General features: G+C 42.3%; 1 protein-coding gene across 1 annotated transcript in view; it reads left to right on the top strand.

Annotated features, from left to right (window-relative positions):
- Positions 1-2,043: 2,043 nt before the first annotated feature.
- The window catches only part of Tmem131 (transmembrane protein 131), a 197,345-nt gene continuing 183,396 nt past the window's right edge, over positions 2,044-15,992 (top strand). The window contains exon 1 of the mRNA XM_004669801.2: positions 2,044-2,239. Coding sequence (XP_004669858.2) covers positions 2,059-2,239 — 181 coding nt within the window. The 5' untranslated portion in view covers positions 2,044-2,058. The remainder of the gene's footprint in view (positions 2,240-15,992) is intronic.

Raw genomic sequence — 15,992 nt, 5'->3', positions numbered from 1 at the left:
TTCTACAAATCCCTTGCCTCAGGCACATACCAAAAGCCAATTTAGATATAATTGTTCTTATTTCAGTAAATCAAGAACAAAATTTAGGACTGGGGTTGGACCCCCAGCATGGGGGGAAAAATTGGATCAAATTTAGCACTAATATTTAGAAAAATAAATTTGTTTTTTAAAATCATTAGCATGGGCTGGAGAGAAGGCTTAGCACTTAAGTGCTTGCCTGTAAAGCCTAAGGACCCCGGTTCAGGGCTGATTATCCAGGTCCCACGTAAGTCAGATGCACAAGGGGGCACATGTATCTGGAGTTCTTTTGCAGTGGCTGGAGGCCCTGGTGTGCCCATTCTCTATCTATCTGCCTTTTTCTTTCTCGCTGTCTCTCTCAAATGAATAAATAAAAATAAACAAAAATATTTAATTAAAAAGAAAATCATTAGCATGGTCTGGCCTGGTGCATGCTTCTAATCTCAGCACTTTACAGAGACAGGAGGATGGAGAATTCCAGGTGAAATAGTAGTGAGTTCCAGCCAGCCTGAATGAGACCGTGTCTGGGGGATAAAAAAAATCCTAAAACAAGCAAACAAAAACATCACTAGGATGAAGTCTCCTTTAAAATACATTAATTTATAGGTTTTAATGCTTGCTTCACAAATAGGATTGTTGCAGAAGGTAGCACTTTTGAGTTCTTTTAAAGTCTGAAACCTTAAAAAAAAAAAAACCTAGCTCGTTATATCTGGGCAAACATGGCCTTATAAATAGGTTGGTTCATTCAACCAATAGCTAAGCAAAGTAAACCAGCAGGGGGGTTAGGAGTTGGGAGAAGTTATCAGACTACTAAGTGTTGACACCCTCCTCCACCCCTCAAGGTGTTTAAATTAAATCTGGTACAAAGTAGCCATGCATAACAAGAACCTCAACCTGAGATGAAAAGGTCAGCTCAGGGACTTGAGACGGCTGCGTGAAGACTAAATAAGAAAGCGTTTAAAAGAAGTCACAGAAACGTCTTAATCATTCCAAGGCAGAGAACGGCAGCATGTGGGTCCTCCCTGTCCCTCAAGGGACACTGATGCTTTCGGCACACAATAAGTTTCCTCCTCAGAAATAAAATAAAAGCAACATAGAAATGTTTATTACTATGGAAAGTGGTAACAGGGCATGTGCACGAGGATGCCACTAAGCCCCTCTTGGGTACTGCATTTGGGAAGATACAAACATAAACAGAAGTCCCCATCTTCAAGGAAACACCACTAGGGACTGATTCGGCCAAGCTCGCGGGGAGGCAAAGGTGTAACCAGGAGGAGCCACAAGAAAGGATTTTTCCGCGCCGGCATCGGCGTTCCGGAGGCGCACTCAGACCACTGGAAGGCTCCAGCATTGCAGTGCCGAAGACCCCAGAGAGTCCGGGCTTCGGAGGCGCGGCCGCCCCGCCCCGCCCCGCCCCGCCCCTACACGCACCACGGCGGCACGCGGCGTGGCCGCCTGTCTCCACGTGATCGCCGTCATTGCCTCGGTGAAGCGCGAGCGGCCATCATAAGTCCTGGCGGGCGGGCCCGGGCCTACTTCCATCCTCCTGCGGGGCCGGGCAGCAGGGACGGGGTGGGTTTGGCTGTCCCGGCCCCGTCTGGTCGGTGAAGCCGTGGGTGTCCGTGGGCAATACGGGGGGCCAGGGCCCACGTCCTCGGGCGGACGGACCGACCGGGGCCGCCCAGGTGTTGGCAGAGGGGGCGGTCCCCGAGGCCCGCCCCGCCCCTCGGAGGCCAGCGTCCTGGGCCCACAGTCCTTGCCCGTTTCCAGTATGGCCGTCCGCCGTGCCTGACTCGCGGCCTCTCCGTTCCGGCTCCTCGCAGGCGATGCCGAGGCCGAGGCCGTGACTGACATTGTCGCTCGCACGCCCGTACCGACCCAGACCCGTGCCCGGAGCCGGAGCCGGAGCCCTGGGCCCAGAACCGCTCTCTCACCCGGCCCCCCAGTCAAAGCCCGGACCACGGCTCCCGCGCCGCCGCCTTCGCCTCGCCGACAAGGGTCGCGCCGATCCTCGAGCGCGGCGGCCCCCGGCCGGCCAGGATGGGAAAGCGGGCGGGAGGAGGAGCAGGACCCGCCGCCGCCGCCTCCACGTCCACCGGGGCCGGGCTGGAGCCCACGGCCAGTCGCGGCGGGGGCCCGCGGAGTGCGGCCGCCGGCCTCCTGGGAGCGCTGCACCTGGTGATGACCCTCGTGGTGGCCGCGGCGCGGGCCGAGAAGGAAGGTGGGTGTCCGCCGGCCGGCATCCCGCGGGCGGCTGTCACCGCGCTCGCGAAGGCCGCTGCGGGGCTGCGACCCCGGCCGCGACGGGCTCGGGCGCGAACTCGCCGGGTCGAGTCCCGACCCGAGCCGGTTGCTCGCAGTTCCGACGCCAAGTGGCCGCGTCGGCCGCGCGCAGTTGAGCTCGTGCGCCGACATTCCTTCCCCCTTGCCTTCCCCTGGTCTCCTGTCACTGCCATTTCAAAACTTCCCGAGTTCTCGTACATTAGGGCCACTTGGCCCGCTATGTAGCAGGGGCATAGTTTTGGGCTCGATGGCTCCTGTTAGGTAAATCGTTGGACCTTTCCTTTTTTTCTTGGTTTTAATATGGGCACGCCACAGAGCTCATTTTAAAGAGTCCTAGTAAAAATAGCGAGACTGGTGGAAAAGCTTCAATATCCAGCCTCCAAAATTTGAATTTGTCCAAACATTTCATTGCGGAGGCTGTTTCTTTAGTTTCCTTCTTCACTATGGCTTTGCAGTGTTGTTGATTGTTTATTTTATTATTAGTCCTCAGTTTAATTTAACTCTCTAGTACGGTATTGGAAGCCGGTTCACGTTGCTTATTTCAGATACGCTTGTAATCAGGTGCCTTTCTCGTTGATGTGGAAGACCTTAGAAACAATGTCAAGTTTTCAGCTTTCAAACCTTTTAACTTCAATTGACAGTCAAAGGCTTCACTCCAGTTTTTGAATCCCTCTCTAGTAATGTATGGCTTTAAAACTGGTACTTTGTTTGACAGGGTCAAAAGTTATTTTGTAACCTTGAAGAACAAAACTGTGTAATTTTATCTGTACTACCTGTTTCTAAGCCTACGGGAGTGTATCACAAAACCTTCATGAATTCACTAAAAGTGAAAACTTAAAAAAACTAAGAAAACCAGTTAATTAGCTTGCATTTCACATTAAACTCAACAATATGGTAACTTCTTGCCCTCCCCCAAAAAACTTTAAAATTGATATTCTACTTTAAGATTAAAGTCACTTGGTTTTTATTGTTACTGACGGCAGCAGCAAATGCAAGCCAAATAAAAGTGAAAATTGCTTGTTATTTATTTTTTGTGTATGTATTCCCTTATTTCATTGCAAGCAACCTTAGTCTGAGTTAACATATGATGATAATTCTCTGAATAACTTCTATATATCTTTGAAAGTAATTGTCATTATAGGTTTGGAAGAGGTAAAATTACTTTCAGAATAAAATTGCTGTTTTCCTCAGGCCTGGAGTTGTCATATTTAATCATTATCATCTGCTATTAGTTTAGTGTTGTTATGAGTGGCCATCGTACCAACATTTGGACAGGTAGTGGATTTTCAATAAACTCACTATAGTGGATTAATTTAATGGGCATATCTCCTTGAGCTTCACAGAGACCTTGAGGGTCTTTTTCCCTGCATTTCTTTACTTACCTTGCACCATGCCAGGCACATGGCATGGGAGGTGAATCTGTGACAGTCAAAGTTTGTATTGTCCTGCTGCTGCTTATTTTTCCAACAACCATTTTATATGCTAATTTCCAGATGCATTAAGTAAACAAACCTTTGTTAGAGACCTGTCAGTCTAAAAGATATTTGCTGATTTTCCATCTGCATACTTTACGGGTGTTCATACACGTAATATTCATAAATGCCTGTTAAGGGCTAAGCCTGGAGAATGGCTGCCAGGGTGTCTAGTATGAAAAGAAGTGGTTGAATAAGCCAATAGCCCTGGTTGAATCAGATATCCTTCTGGCTGTGCTGTGTCTGTGGGAACTATTTGTATGGGCAAAAGTTATCTAAGATACTGATGGTAATTATATTAATATAGAACATAGACCTTGTTCCTTGTAAATGGACCTGGTTCTAATGAAATGTACCCTCAAGATATCCCCACAAGTGGTCTGTGCTTTAAACCTTGTAAATCCAATTCCAGCATAAATGCAACTGCTTTTACATGATTGTGACATTGACTTTGGCATCTGATATGACATAAATGTAACATTTGCCCCGGAAGACTGCTGTTGAGTATTTTCAGCAAGTTTCAGAAGATTTTAAATTTAGTTATTGACAGACACTCTGAGGATCTTCTGTAGTACACACAGGTTTAAATTTTCAAAGTTGAGATTACCCGTGCTTTTAATGATAATTCCCTGAGCATTTTATGTGTTTTTCCTGCATTGCAGTAGAATTTCACTAGAATATCTTCAAAACAAAATAAAACTCATTGTCTCCTAAAGAAAAGCTGCAGGCAAAGCTAGATTACCTAATGCAGCTTTTCATGTTTGAACTAGATATTAATTTTCTTGAGTCAGCACAAGCCATTGCTTGACTTAACATCCCTTATGTCTTAACACTCCTATATCTATCTTAACACCCATCTTAACTGATCTGTGGCGTGTGGTGTCTTATCTCTAGTCCAGAGGAAAGGGACCTTTGACACTGTTTTGACTGCTTTAAAGTATGGAAGGGCTTTGAAATAGTTCCCAGATGTAGAAGTTAACTATAATCACTACAGAGAAAATGAGCTTGTTCTGGTTGGTGTCAAGGTTTTTCTTGAAGGTAAGACTCAGGTATTGAAAACAATGAAAGTCTCTCTGGGTGTAGTGAAAATATATTTAAAAATATGTACAGTAAAAATACATATATGTGTGTGACATATAATTTTAACAACCTTTTGAGTTACACATCTGCCACTATGGCAAGCAAATAAAAGCTTCTTAAACATGATTATTAGTTTGTTCACAAAGTGGGTTTTTGGAAGGCATGGTGACTTTTAACTTATAAATGAGAAGGTACAATTTATATTCAAGTAAATATAAGCCTGAACTATTTTCAAGAATGATTGTTTCAGTCCTGTATTACAGTATAAATCTGAATTCCACATGTATTTTCATTCATTGTTAATTAATGGCAGTGGTAAGTTTGATAGGCTTAATTAGGACTCTTAATTTTTTGCTGGTGTTTAATAGTTTTATTCCTACTCCCTTTTGGGCTATCAAACCATTTTACTATAGGCTTGAAGGTAGGAAGGTGCTGAAGAGATCAGTGGACTTTTGACGTCCTTCACAGAGGGCCAGATCTCCACAGCCTCCTCTTCCTCCCCACTGAAAGTTTATGCCCATATTTTTAAGATATATTTGTCATGTAAGTACTGAACAATTTTTCTGTACAGACCATAAGAGCAAAATGCTTAGGACTAAAATTAGAAGGCAAGAGATTAAAAAAAAAAAACTATTACTATTTGTCTTAGGGTAGTCTAATTGATTAGGAGACATATTTACTATATAATGTCAAGTTATATTTTAAAGTAATATTTATGGGTGAGATTCTTTTTTTTTTTTTTTTTTTGGTTTTTCGAGGTAGGGTCTCACTCTAGCCCAAGCTGACCTGGAATTCATTATGTAATCTCAGGGTGCCTTGAATTCGTGGTGATCCACCTACCTCCTTCCCAAGTGCTGGGATTAAAGGCATGCGCCACCACGCCTGGCAAGATTCTTCACCATTTGTCTGATGGCAGCCCCTTCAAATTTAGAGCCTTTTAAGTAGAGCACTAAAAGCATTAATGAACTTTTTATTTTTTTATTTTTTTGCTTTTAATAAAAGCTGTTTGATACTGTCAGGAGCACTGGAGGCCCATAGTGGGAAAGTATGCTCTTTTTTCTTCTTGCCAATACCTGTTTTCCTTTTTTAAACTTTTTTTTTTTTTTTCCCCTTGTGAGCACCTGCTGAAGATGTAAAGTCATCCAGTCTGTTGTCCAGAGTGGTGATAAGGCAGACTACTCTTGGGGGAAGTGAAATCTTTACTGAGGGCTGATAATTTGGACACTCTCACACCTCCAGGTGATGGTGACCTGAGCTTTGCCAAAAGCAGGGAGCTGTGTTCTGTGGCTGAATTTTCCTGTCTGTTGTAAGCAGCATGGACCTTGTTTGGTATATGGACTTTGTGGTTCTTGGTTAGCCTTGTTTCCTAGCTGCCTGTCACTTGTTGCTCCCTAGTTGCCAGGTGGATGTTTTTGTTCATATGTGTATCCATTGATGCATACAGCACATGACACACATCCAGGGCAGGATTATTTTCCACCCATTTCCCAGTTTTTATTAATGTAGTGTTATTCCCTGTGGTGGTTTGAATAGAATAGATGGCCCCCAATATATTCAGTTCTTTATTGTTTGTGGTTTGCATCAGCTGGCTACCTGGCTGGAGGCAATGTCACTGGGTGATCTTAAGGTGTGGTGGTGGGTTTCCCTTTTCAATCTAAAGATATGCAAAGTGTGCCTAACTGGAGTTACTGAAGTGTGCTATGCTGTGTGGCTTTTCACTTTTTAGGCTTGTGCTTCTCTCTCTCTCTCTCTCTCTCTCTCTCTCTCTCTCTCTCTCTCTCTCTCTCTCTCTCTGTGTTTGGTCCTGTGAAAGCAGGCACCTTCTTCTGCCATTATGGAACTTCCCCTGGATCTGTAAGCTTCAATAAATCCCTTCCTCTATAACTGTGCCTGGTCTGGAAGTTTATCTCAGCGAACCTGAAGCTGTCTGCTACATTCCCCATCCACATAGACTCATTTCTGACCCATTACCAAGTGTTGTTAGTGCCTGTGGCCCCTCCCTTGGCCAGCTCTCCCACAGCTTTCATCCTCCAGCCTGAGGTACTGTGGAGGCAGCATTTCCTCCCAACCTGTACCATTTCTCTTCAGTCTTGTGTGCCCTCTCGGAATGTGTACTTTTTGTTTTTTATCATTCACTTTGACACTTATTCATTTACTTACATGGTTTCATAGGTACCATGCTCTTTTTTAAAATTTAATTTTTTTCTCAAATTTTAAAAACATTTTCCATGATCATAAAAAATATTCCATGGTAATGCCCTCCCTACCCCCTTTCCCCTTTGAAATTCCATTCTCCATCATATCCCCTCCCTATCTCAACAAGTCTCTCTTTTATTTTGATGTCATGATCTTTCCCTCCTCTTATGATGGTCTTGTGTATGTAGTGTCAGGCAATATGAGGTCATGGATATCGAGGCCATTTTATGTCTGGAGGGAGCATGTTGTAAGGAGTCCTACCCATCCTTTGGCTCTTACATTCTTTTTTTTAAATTTTTACAATTTTTATTAACATTTTCCATAATTATAAAAATATCCCATGGTAATACCTCCCCCTCCCTCACTTTCCCCTTTGAAATTCCATTCTCTATCATATTACCTCCCCATCTCAATCATTGTACTTACATATATACAATACCAACCTATTAAGTATTCTCCTCCCTTCCTTTCTCTTCCCTTTATATCTCCTTTTTAACTTACTGGCCTCTGCTGCTAAGTATTTTCCTTCTCATGCAGAAGCCCAAACATCTGTAGCTAGGATCCACATATGAGGGAGAACATGTGGTGCTTGGCTTTCTAGGCCTGGGTTACCTTACTTAGTATAATCCTTTCCAGATCCATCCATTTTTCTGCAAATTTCATAATTTCATTTTTCTTTACCGCTGAGTAGAACTCCATTGTATAAATGTGCCACATCTTCATTATCCACTCATCAGTTGAAGGACATCTAGGCTGGTTCCATTTCCCAGCTATTATAAATTGAGCAGCAATAAACATGGTTGAGCACGTACTTCTAAGGAAATGAGGTGAGTCCTTAGGATATATGCCTAGGAGTGCTATAGCTGGGTCATGTGGAAGATCAATCTTTAGCTGTTTTAGGAACCTCCACACTGATTTCCACAGTGGCTGGACCAGATTGCATTCCCACCAGCAGTGTAGAAGGGTTCCTCTTTTTCTACATCCCCACCAGCATTTTTGATCATTTGTTTTCATGATGGTGGCCAATCTGACAGGAGTGAGATGGAATCTCAATGTAGTTTTAATCTGCATTTCCCTGATGACTAGTGAGGTAGAACATCTTTTTAGATGCTTATATGCCATTCGTATTTCTTCCTTTGAGAATGCTCTATTTAGCTCCATGACCCATTTTTTGATTAGCTTGTTTGATTCCTTATTATTTAACTTTTTGAGTTCTTTGTATATCCTAGATATTAATCCTCTATCAGATATATAGCTGGTAAAGATTTTTTCCTATTCTGTAGGTTGCCTCTTTGCTTTTTTCACTGTGTCCTTTGCAGTGCAAAATCTTTGTAATTTCATGAGGTCCCAGTGATTAATCTGTGGTTTTATTGCCTGAGCAATTGGGGTTGTATTCAGAAAGTCTTTGCCAAGACCAATATGTTGAAGGGTTTCCCCTACTTTTTCCTCTAGCAGTTTCAGAGTTTCAGGTCTGATATTAAGGTCTTTAATCCATTTGGACTTAATTCTTATGCATGGAGAGAGAGAAGAATCTATTTTCATCCTTCTGTAGATACATACCCAGTTATCCCAACACCATTTGCTGAAGGGGCTGTCTTTTCTCCAGTGAGTATTTTTTGGCATTTTTATCGAATATCAGGTGACTATAGCTACCTGGACTTACATCTGGGTCCTCTATTCTGTTCCACTGATCTGCATGTCTGCTTTTGTGCCAGTACCATGCTGTTTTTGTTACTGTGGCTCTGTAGTATAGGTTAAAATCAGGTATGGTGATACCACCAGCCTTATTTTTGTTGCTCAGTATTATTTTAGATATTCTAGGTCTTTTGTGATTCCAAATGAATTTTTGGATTTTTTTTCTATTTCCATGAAGATTGCCTTTGGAATTTTGATGGGGATTATACTAGATGTGTAGATTGCTTTTGGTGAGATTGCCATTTTCACAATATTGATTCTTCCAATCCAGGAATGAAGGATGTTTCCCCATTTTCTAGTGTCTTCTGCAATTTCTCGCTTGAGTGTTTTAAAGTTCTCATTGTAGAGATTCTTCACTTCCATTGTTAGGTTTATTCCAAGGTACTTTATTTTTTTTTGATACAATTGTGAATGGGAGTGATTCTCTGATTTCATCCTCTGTGTGTTTGTTGTTAGCATATATGAAGGCTACTGATTTCTGTGTATTTATTTTGTATCCTTCTACATGGCTGTAGGTTTTTATCAGCTCTAACAGTTTGCTAGTAGTGTCTTTAGGGTCTTTATATATAGAATCATGTTATCTGCAAATAATGATAACTTGATTTCTTCCTTTCCAATTGTATCCCTTTTATGTGTGCCTCTTGCCTTATTGCTATGGCTAAGACTTTCAGTACTATATTAAATCAAAGTGGGGACAGTGGACACCCTTGTCTTGTTCCTGATTTTAGTGAAAAAGCTTCCAGTTTTTCCCCATTTAGTAATATGTTGGCTGTAGGCTTGTCATAAATAGCCTTTATTATATTGAGATATGTTCCTTCTATTCCCAGTTTGTTTTTTTAATAATGATAGGTGCCATTCTTTTCCCAGCCTGGAATTTCTACATAATCTCTGCCAATATCTGCAGTATGTACATAGTTTGAATAAAGATTTGACTAAAGTGACCTTGTCTACCACTTTTTATATCTGTGACTTGGGTAAAGTCAGGAGTGGTTAAAAACCAATACTTAGGTAGTTTCCTAATAAGAAAATTATTGTAATATGAAATTGGCACTGTTATTTATTTATTTATTTTTGGTGTTTTGAGGTAGGGTCTCACTGCAGCCCAGGCTGACCTGGAATTCACTGTGTCATCTCAAGGTGGCCTCAAACTCACGGCAGTCCTCCTACCTCTGCCTCCCAAGTGCTGGGATTAAAGGCATGTGCTACCGTGACCGGCTAAGTGACACTTTTTACCTTCCCACTTACCTTCCCTTGTCACTAAAGTAAGCTTTTATATTTATCTAAACCATCTCTCCAGTGACTTTCAGAGTTTAAGATTTTTTCAGGTGCTCATCAAACATGGATCTTGAGACTGAAGCTCAGTATGACTGGAACAGACCTGGTCAATGGCAGGAGCCAGTATTCCATCCCAAGCCATATAGTCCCTAATGAGGACTTAAATGTGCAGATTGTGATGAAGTACCAGCTGGGGAAGGACAGACAAGCCAGTCAAAAACCAGTGTTTGGGGTGCTAGAGAGACTGATTAGTTAAAGCACTTGCCTGCAAAGCCTGAGTACCTGAGTTCAAAACCCCAGTACCCATGTAAAGCCAGATACACAGTGGTGCATACTTGTCGAGTTCATTTGCAGCAGCTGGAGGCCTTGGTGCACCCATTTCTCTCTTCCTCTCTCTTTCTCTGCCCACTTGCCTGTCTGTCTGTCTCCCCTCTCTCTCTGCTTTCAAATAATAAAACTATTTTAAAAAACCCATGTATTAACTGTTTTTAATTGAAATGCACCTTTTTATTTTTAACTTTATTGACAACCTCCATATGTATAGACAGTAAACCATGATCATTATCTACTCTCATTACCCTTCCTTTTCTCCTTCTCCTAAGCCTCCTCCACTGAATCCCTTCTTTTCAACTAGTCTCTTTTTTAAAATGTAATTTTATTTATTTATTTGAGAGAGAGAGAGAAAGAGATATGATGATAGGTAGATAGAATGGGTACACTATAGACTTCAACTACTAAAGATGAACTCCAGACACATATGCCACCTTGTGCATCTGGCTTACGTGGGTCCTGGAGAATCAAACCTAGGTCCTTTGGCTTTGAAAGCCGGTACCTTAACCACTAAGCCATCTCTCCAGCCCTCTTTTTTTTTTTAATGAGACAGAATTGGTGTGCTGGGGTTTTCAGGTATTACAATTGAACCCCAGACATTTGTGCCACCTTGGGCACATGCACGACTTTGCACTTCTGCCACTTTGTGTGTCTGGCTTATGTGGGACTTGGGGAAGTAGAACACGGGTCCTTAGGGTTGTGCCTTAGCTGTTCAGCCATTTCTCTCGCCCTGTCTTCTGTTTTGACGTCATTTGTTTCCTGGTCTTGTGTAGGTGGTGTCAGCCACTGTAAGGTCATGAATACTAAGGTCATTTTGTCTGGAAGACAGTATTGTAAGCAGTCCTTCCCTTCTTTTAGCTCTTACATTCTTCCTGCCACCTATTCCAAAATGGGTCCTGGGACCTTGGAGGATATAATAGAGATGACTCAGTGCTAAACACTCCATTGTCACTTCTCAGCATTTTGATGAGTTTTTGATTTCTCCAGTGGTCACCACCATTTGAAAAGAAAAATTACAGGCTGGAGAGATGGCTTAGTGGTTAAGCCCTTGCCTGTTAAGCTAAAGACCCTCCCTGGTTCGAGGCTCGATTCCCCAGGACCCACATAAGCCAGATGCACAAGGTGGCGCATGCATCTGGAATTCATTTGCAGTGGCTAGAGGTCCTGGTGCGCCCATCCTACCTCCCTCTCTCTCTCTCTCTCTGCCTCTTTGTCTGTTGCTCTCAAATAAACAAAAATAAACAAAAAAAAGAAAAATTTCTCTAACCACCTGTGAGAGTAGCATTAATACATGGGCATAAACATAGCATTTAGAGGGCAGTTTGGTGATCCATTTAGCCGGACAACAGAAGTAGTTTCCCACTACGGCTCCCCAGCCATGGGCTTTTGATTAGGTTTTCAGTACCAAGCATGTATTCCCTCCCAAGAAATGGGCCTCAAATCCAGAGAACAGTTGTTTTCCCCCATAACAAACATGCCACCATTTCACCAGTTGACAATCTGGCTAGTTGGCCAGCCACAAAGCTTGCAGGGTCCACTGCTGGTTAAGATTGTTGATGACTTTTCTCCTTCGGGCTGCATAGGTCTTCCTGGCATCCTGACAGCTAGTCAACCAGGAGGAGGCTTCCAGCTCAGCTCCAGCTTGATTTTGCTGTGTTCTGCAGCCCAAACCTGTGGTATCTTCAGCAATAGGATTTTACCATCTAGTTCTGGTGGGCAACCAAGAGCCTAGCAATAGCCTATAATATTTTGGAGGCATCAGGGATCTTCCTGGCCAACAATTCACTGAAAGGTATTCTAGCCCTGGCAATGAAATTTTCTTGAAACAATGTATGGCTTCTGGGCACAACCTTATTCACCTCCACAGGATACTCCTGCCCAAACTCACATACACACTCTTTCTCTCTTTTTAACATATGTATTATTTATCTAGTGAAGAAGTATGGTTCCAAATAGGTTATTCATAACATTTTTTAAATTTTTTTTTTTTTTTTTTTTTTTTTTTTTTGGTTTTTCAAGGTAGGGTCTTGCACTAGCTCAGGCTGACCTGGAATTCACTATGTCGTCTCAGGGTAGCCTTGAACTCACGGCGATCCTCCTACCTCTGCCTCCCAAGTGCTGAGATTAAAGTCGTGTGCCACCATGCCTGGCTAGTAATTGCCTTTTGAAAGACACAATTAGCCAGGTATAGTGGTGCACACCTTTAATCCCAGCATTTGGGAGGCTGAGGTAAGAGGTGCACCACTACACCCAGCCCAAATGGCTTATTCATAGCATTTTTAATTTTGATTAGTCCTTCTTTCCTGTATCCCCTGCCCTGAACCCACCTAGACTATTTTACCACATTTTTATTTTAAACAACCACAATTACATTCTCTGAGCTTGCTAAGCATTAAAATGTTCATAAACTGGGTGTGGCATGCCTTTAATCCTAATCGGGAGGCAGATGTAGGAGGATCACCGTGAGTTCGAGGCTACCCTGAGACTAGAGTGAATTCCAGGTCAGCCTGGGCTAGAGTGAGACCCTACCTTGAAAAAACAAAACAAAACAAAAAAAAAAACCAAAAACCAAAACAACAATTTAGCCAGCCACCTGTGATGGGACACACCTTTAATCCCAGTGCTTGGGGGCCAGAGGTAGAAGGATCACTGTGAGTTCAAGGCCAGTCTGGGGCTACAGAATGAGTTTCTGGTCAGCCTGGGATAGAGTGAAACCCTACCTTGAAAAGAAACAACAACAAAAACACATACACAGCCCATTCTGACTTTTGAAAGTTTTTAAAGAGAAACTTTCCCATTAGACAGTCCATGGCAATGAATACTTGATGTTGGAAGCTACTGACTATTTTTGATGAGTTAGGTGCCTGGTTATATTGCTTAGGTTATGGTTTAGCAATATTGTGTTTTGTGAACACTCCTTCGTTCTAGATTGGTTTGACAGGTTAGTCTAGACATATACAGTATTCTCAGAAGTTGCCTGTGTATTGAAGGGTACTGAGGATAAACCAAAGGCTGTTAGTGAAATTTGCTTGTTTTGTTTGAGACAGGGTCTTACTGTGTAGTCCAGGTTGACCTCCAACTTTATTTTCTTACTTCAGCCTCCTGAGTGTTGGGATTACAGGTTCACACCACCACGCCCAACAAGAATTTGCTTTGACAGAGGGAAACGTCTCTTAGACTTCAGCTAGAGTCTCATGGCTTCAGAAGCTTATTATTGGTGTTGTCTTTTCTCATTTGAGAATTAGCCTTTGCGTCTGCGTGCTTCATTTTGTTTCATACAATGCATAGGGTCTGAAAAATGTCTGTGGTGTAGGAGGAGCCTGACCTGTTCTGTCATCATAGAGTGTAAAACCTACATTCTGGTATTTTTTAAATTAACTTTTAAAAATTGTGGTAAAACATGTAGAGTTTACCATCATTTAAATGTACAGTTCAATACAGATCTCTAGAATTCTTTAACCTAGCAAAATTGGAACCCCAATTTCCCCTATCCTTTTACTCTCCAATCCCTCCACCCTGGTAAACTACCATTCTTTCTGTTTCTGCGAATTTAACTGTAACTGGACTCATAGCATTGTGGGTTTTTTTGTTTGTTTTGTTCTTTTTTTTGTTTGTTTTGTTTTGTTTTGTCTTTTTGAGGTAGGGTCTTGTTCTAGCCCAGGCTGACTTAGAATTAGTCTCAGGCTGATCTTGAACTCATGGTGAGCCTCCTAGCTGGATTAAAGGCATGGGCCACCATGTCCTGTTTTTTTGACCTGTTTATTTTACTTAGCATAACATCTATAACATTTGTGTTACAGCTACTAGTAGAATTTTCTTCTTTTTCTTTGGAAAAAGTTATCTGTATACCCAGGCTGGCCTCAAATTTATGATCCACCTGTCTCAGCCTCCATGATCCTGGGATTACAAACATACACTACCATGCTTCCTGTCCCCAACCTCTTCCGTCTGCTTGTTTGGGGTGTGTGTGTGTGTGTGTGTGTGTAGGCAAGTGGTCTTCCACTAAAGTTGATCTTTTAAAATTTTAATTTGACTGTGGCAGGGTCTTACTAAGTTGCCTACACTACTCTTAAACTTGAAGTCCTCCTGCCTTGGCATCCCAGCTAGAGTATTTGGCCAGAACTCCTAATCCTTCTTCCTCAGTCTCTCAAGTGCAGGAATTACTTGTGTGTGTTGACAAGCCCAGCCTGCTTTCTTTATTTTATTAGTGTGTTTTTAGTGTACAAAATGATGGATTTAATTATGATATTTTTGCACTTATTTTATATATGTATATATCAAGTTTATTTTCATGTATCCATCCATCCATCCATGGATAGTTGGGCTGCTTATACCTTTTGGCTATTATCAGTAGTGCCATGAAAATGGGTATGCAAATATCTTAAGTATTTACTTTCAGTTCTTTTGAGTGTATGCCTAGCAGTGAGATTTCTGGATCACATGGTAGTTCACTTTTAATTTTTTCCATGATCGTCACATTTACCACCATACCAGTAATACACAAAGGTTTTAATTTCTTCACACCCTTGCCAACACACACACACATGTATGTGTATATATATGTGTGTGTGTGTGTGTGTGTGTGTATGATAAATATGATAATACATATTTTTGGATAGTGGCATGTGTGTGTGCAATGGCATGCATTAGAGTAAGAGAACAACCTCAAGGTGTTTCTCTGCTCCTTCCACCTTCTTGAGACTAGGTCTGTCTTATCACTGATGATTGCTAGCTTCCATATTCTCCTGGCTCCACCTCCCATTGCCATTGGCACATTGGGATTACAGATAATTGCACTACTTTGTATTCGACTTTATCTGGGTGATGAGGTTTTGTACTTGGGTCAGCAGGCTGCATGAAAGCACCTCTAAACTCAGCCATCTTCCAGCCCCACCAATTTATTTATTTATTTTTTTGAGGTAGGGTCTCACCTGACCTGGCCCTCACTCTGTAGCTTCAGGCTAGCCTTGAGCTCACAGTGATCCTCCTACCTCTGCCTCCCAAGTGCTGGGATTAAAGACATGGGCCATCACACCCAGCTGATTTGCATTTCTTTTTTTTTTTTAATTTTATTTATTTATTTATTTGAGAACGACAGACACAGAGAGAAAGACAGATAGAGGGAGAGAGAGAGAATGGGCGCGCCAGGGCTTCCAGCCTCTGCAAACGAACTCCAGATGCGTGCACCCCCTTGTGCATCTGACTAACGTGGGACCTGGGGAACCAAGCCTCGAACCGGGGTCCTTAGGCTTCACAGGCAAGCGCTTAACCGCTAAGCCATCTCTCCAGCCCGCATTTCTTAATGATTAGAGATGCCGAGCATCTTTTCCTGTACTTGTCAGCCATTTCTACATCATCTTTGGAGAAAAGGCTAAGTTTTTAATCAGGTTTATTATTTTTTGTTGTTGAATTGTAGTTTTCTGGGTCTTAACCTCTTATCTGATGATGAGTTGTAAATTAGTCCCTGATTCCGTAAATTACAGTTTCACTCTGTTACATTCTTTGGTGAATGAAAATTTCTGTGTGAGCTTAGGCAAGATGCCAAACACAGAAGGATCCAGAGTTTGAAGCCAGCCTGAGCTACATTGGTTACCTTCTCAAAAGAACAAAACAAGCAAGACAGTAAACAAAAAAACAAATGAA

This window comes from Jaculus jaculus, chromosome 4 (assembly GCF_020740685.1).
Source record: "Jaculus jaculus isolate mJacJac1 chromosome 4, mJacJac1.mat.Y.cur, whole genome shotgun sequence".
Classification (NCBI taxonomy): domain Eukaryota; kingdom Metazoa; phylum Chordata; class Mammalia; order Rodentia; family Dipodidae; genus Jaculus; species Jaculus jaculus.
The sequence above is the reverse complement of the archived record's forward strand: the minus strand, read 5'-3'. Positions and strand labels throughout refer to the sequence as shown.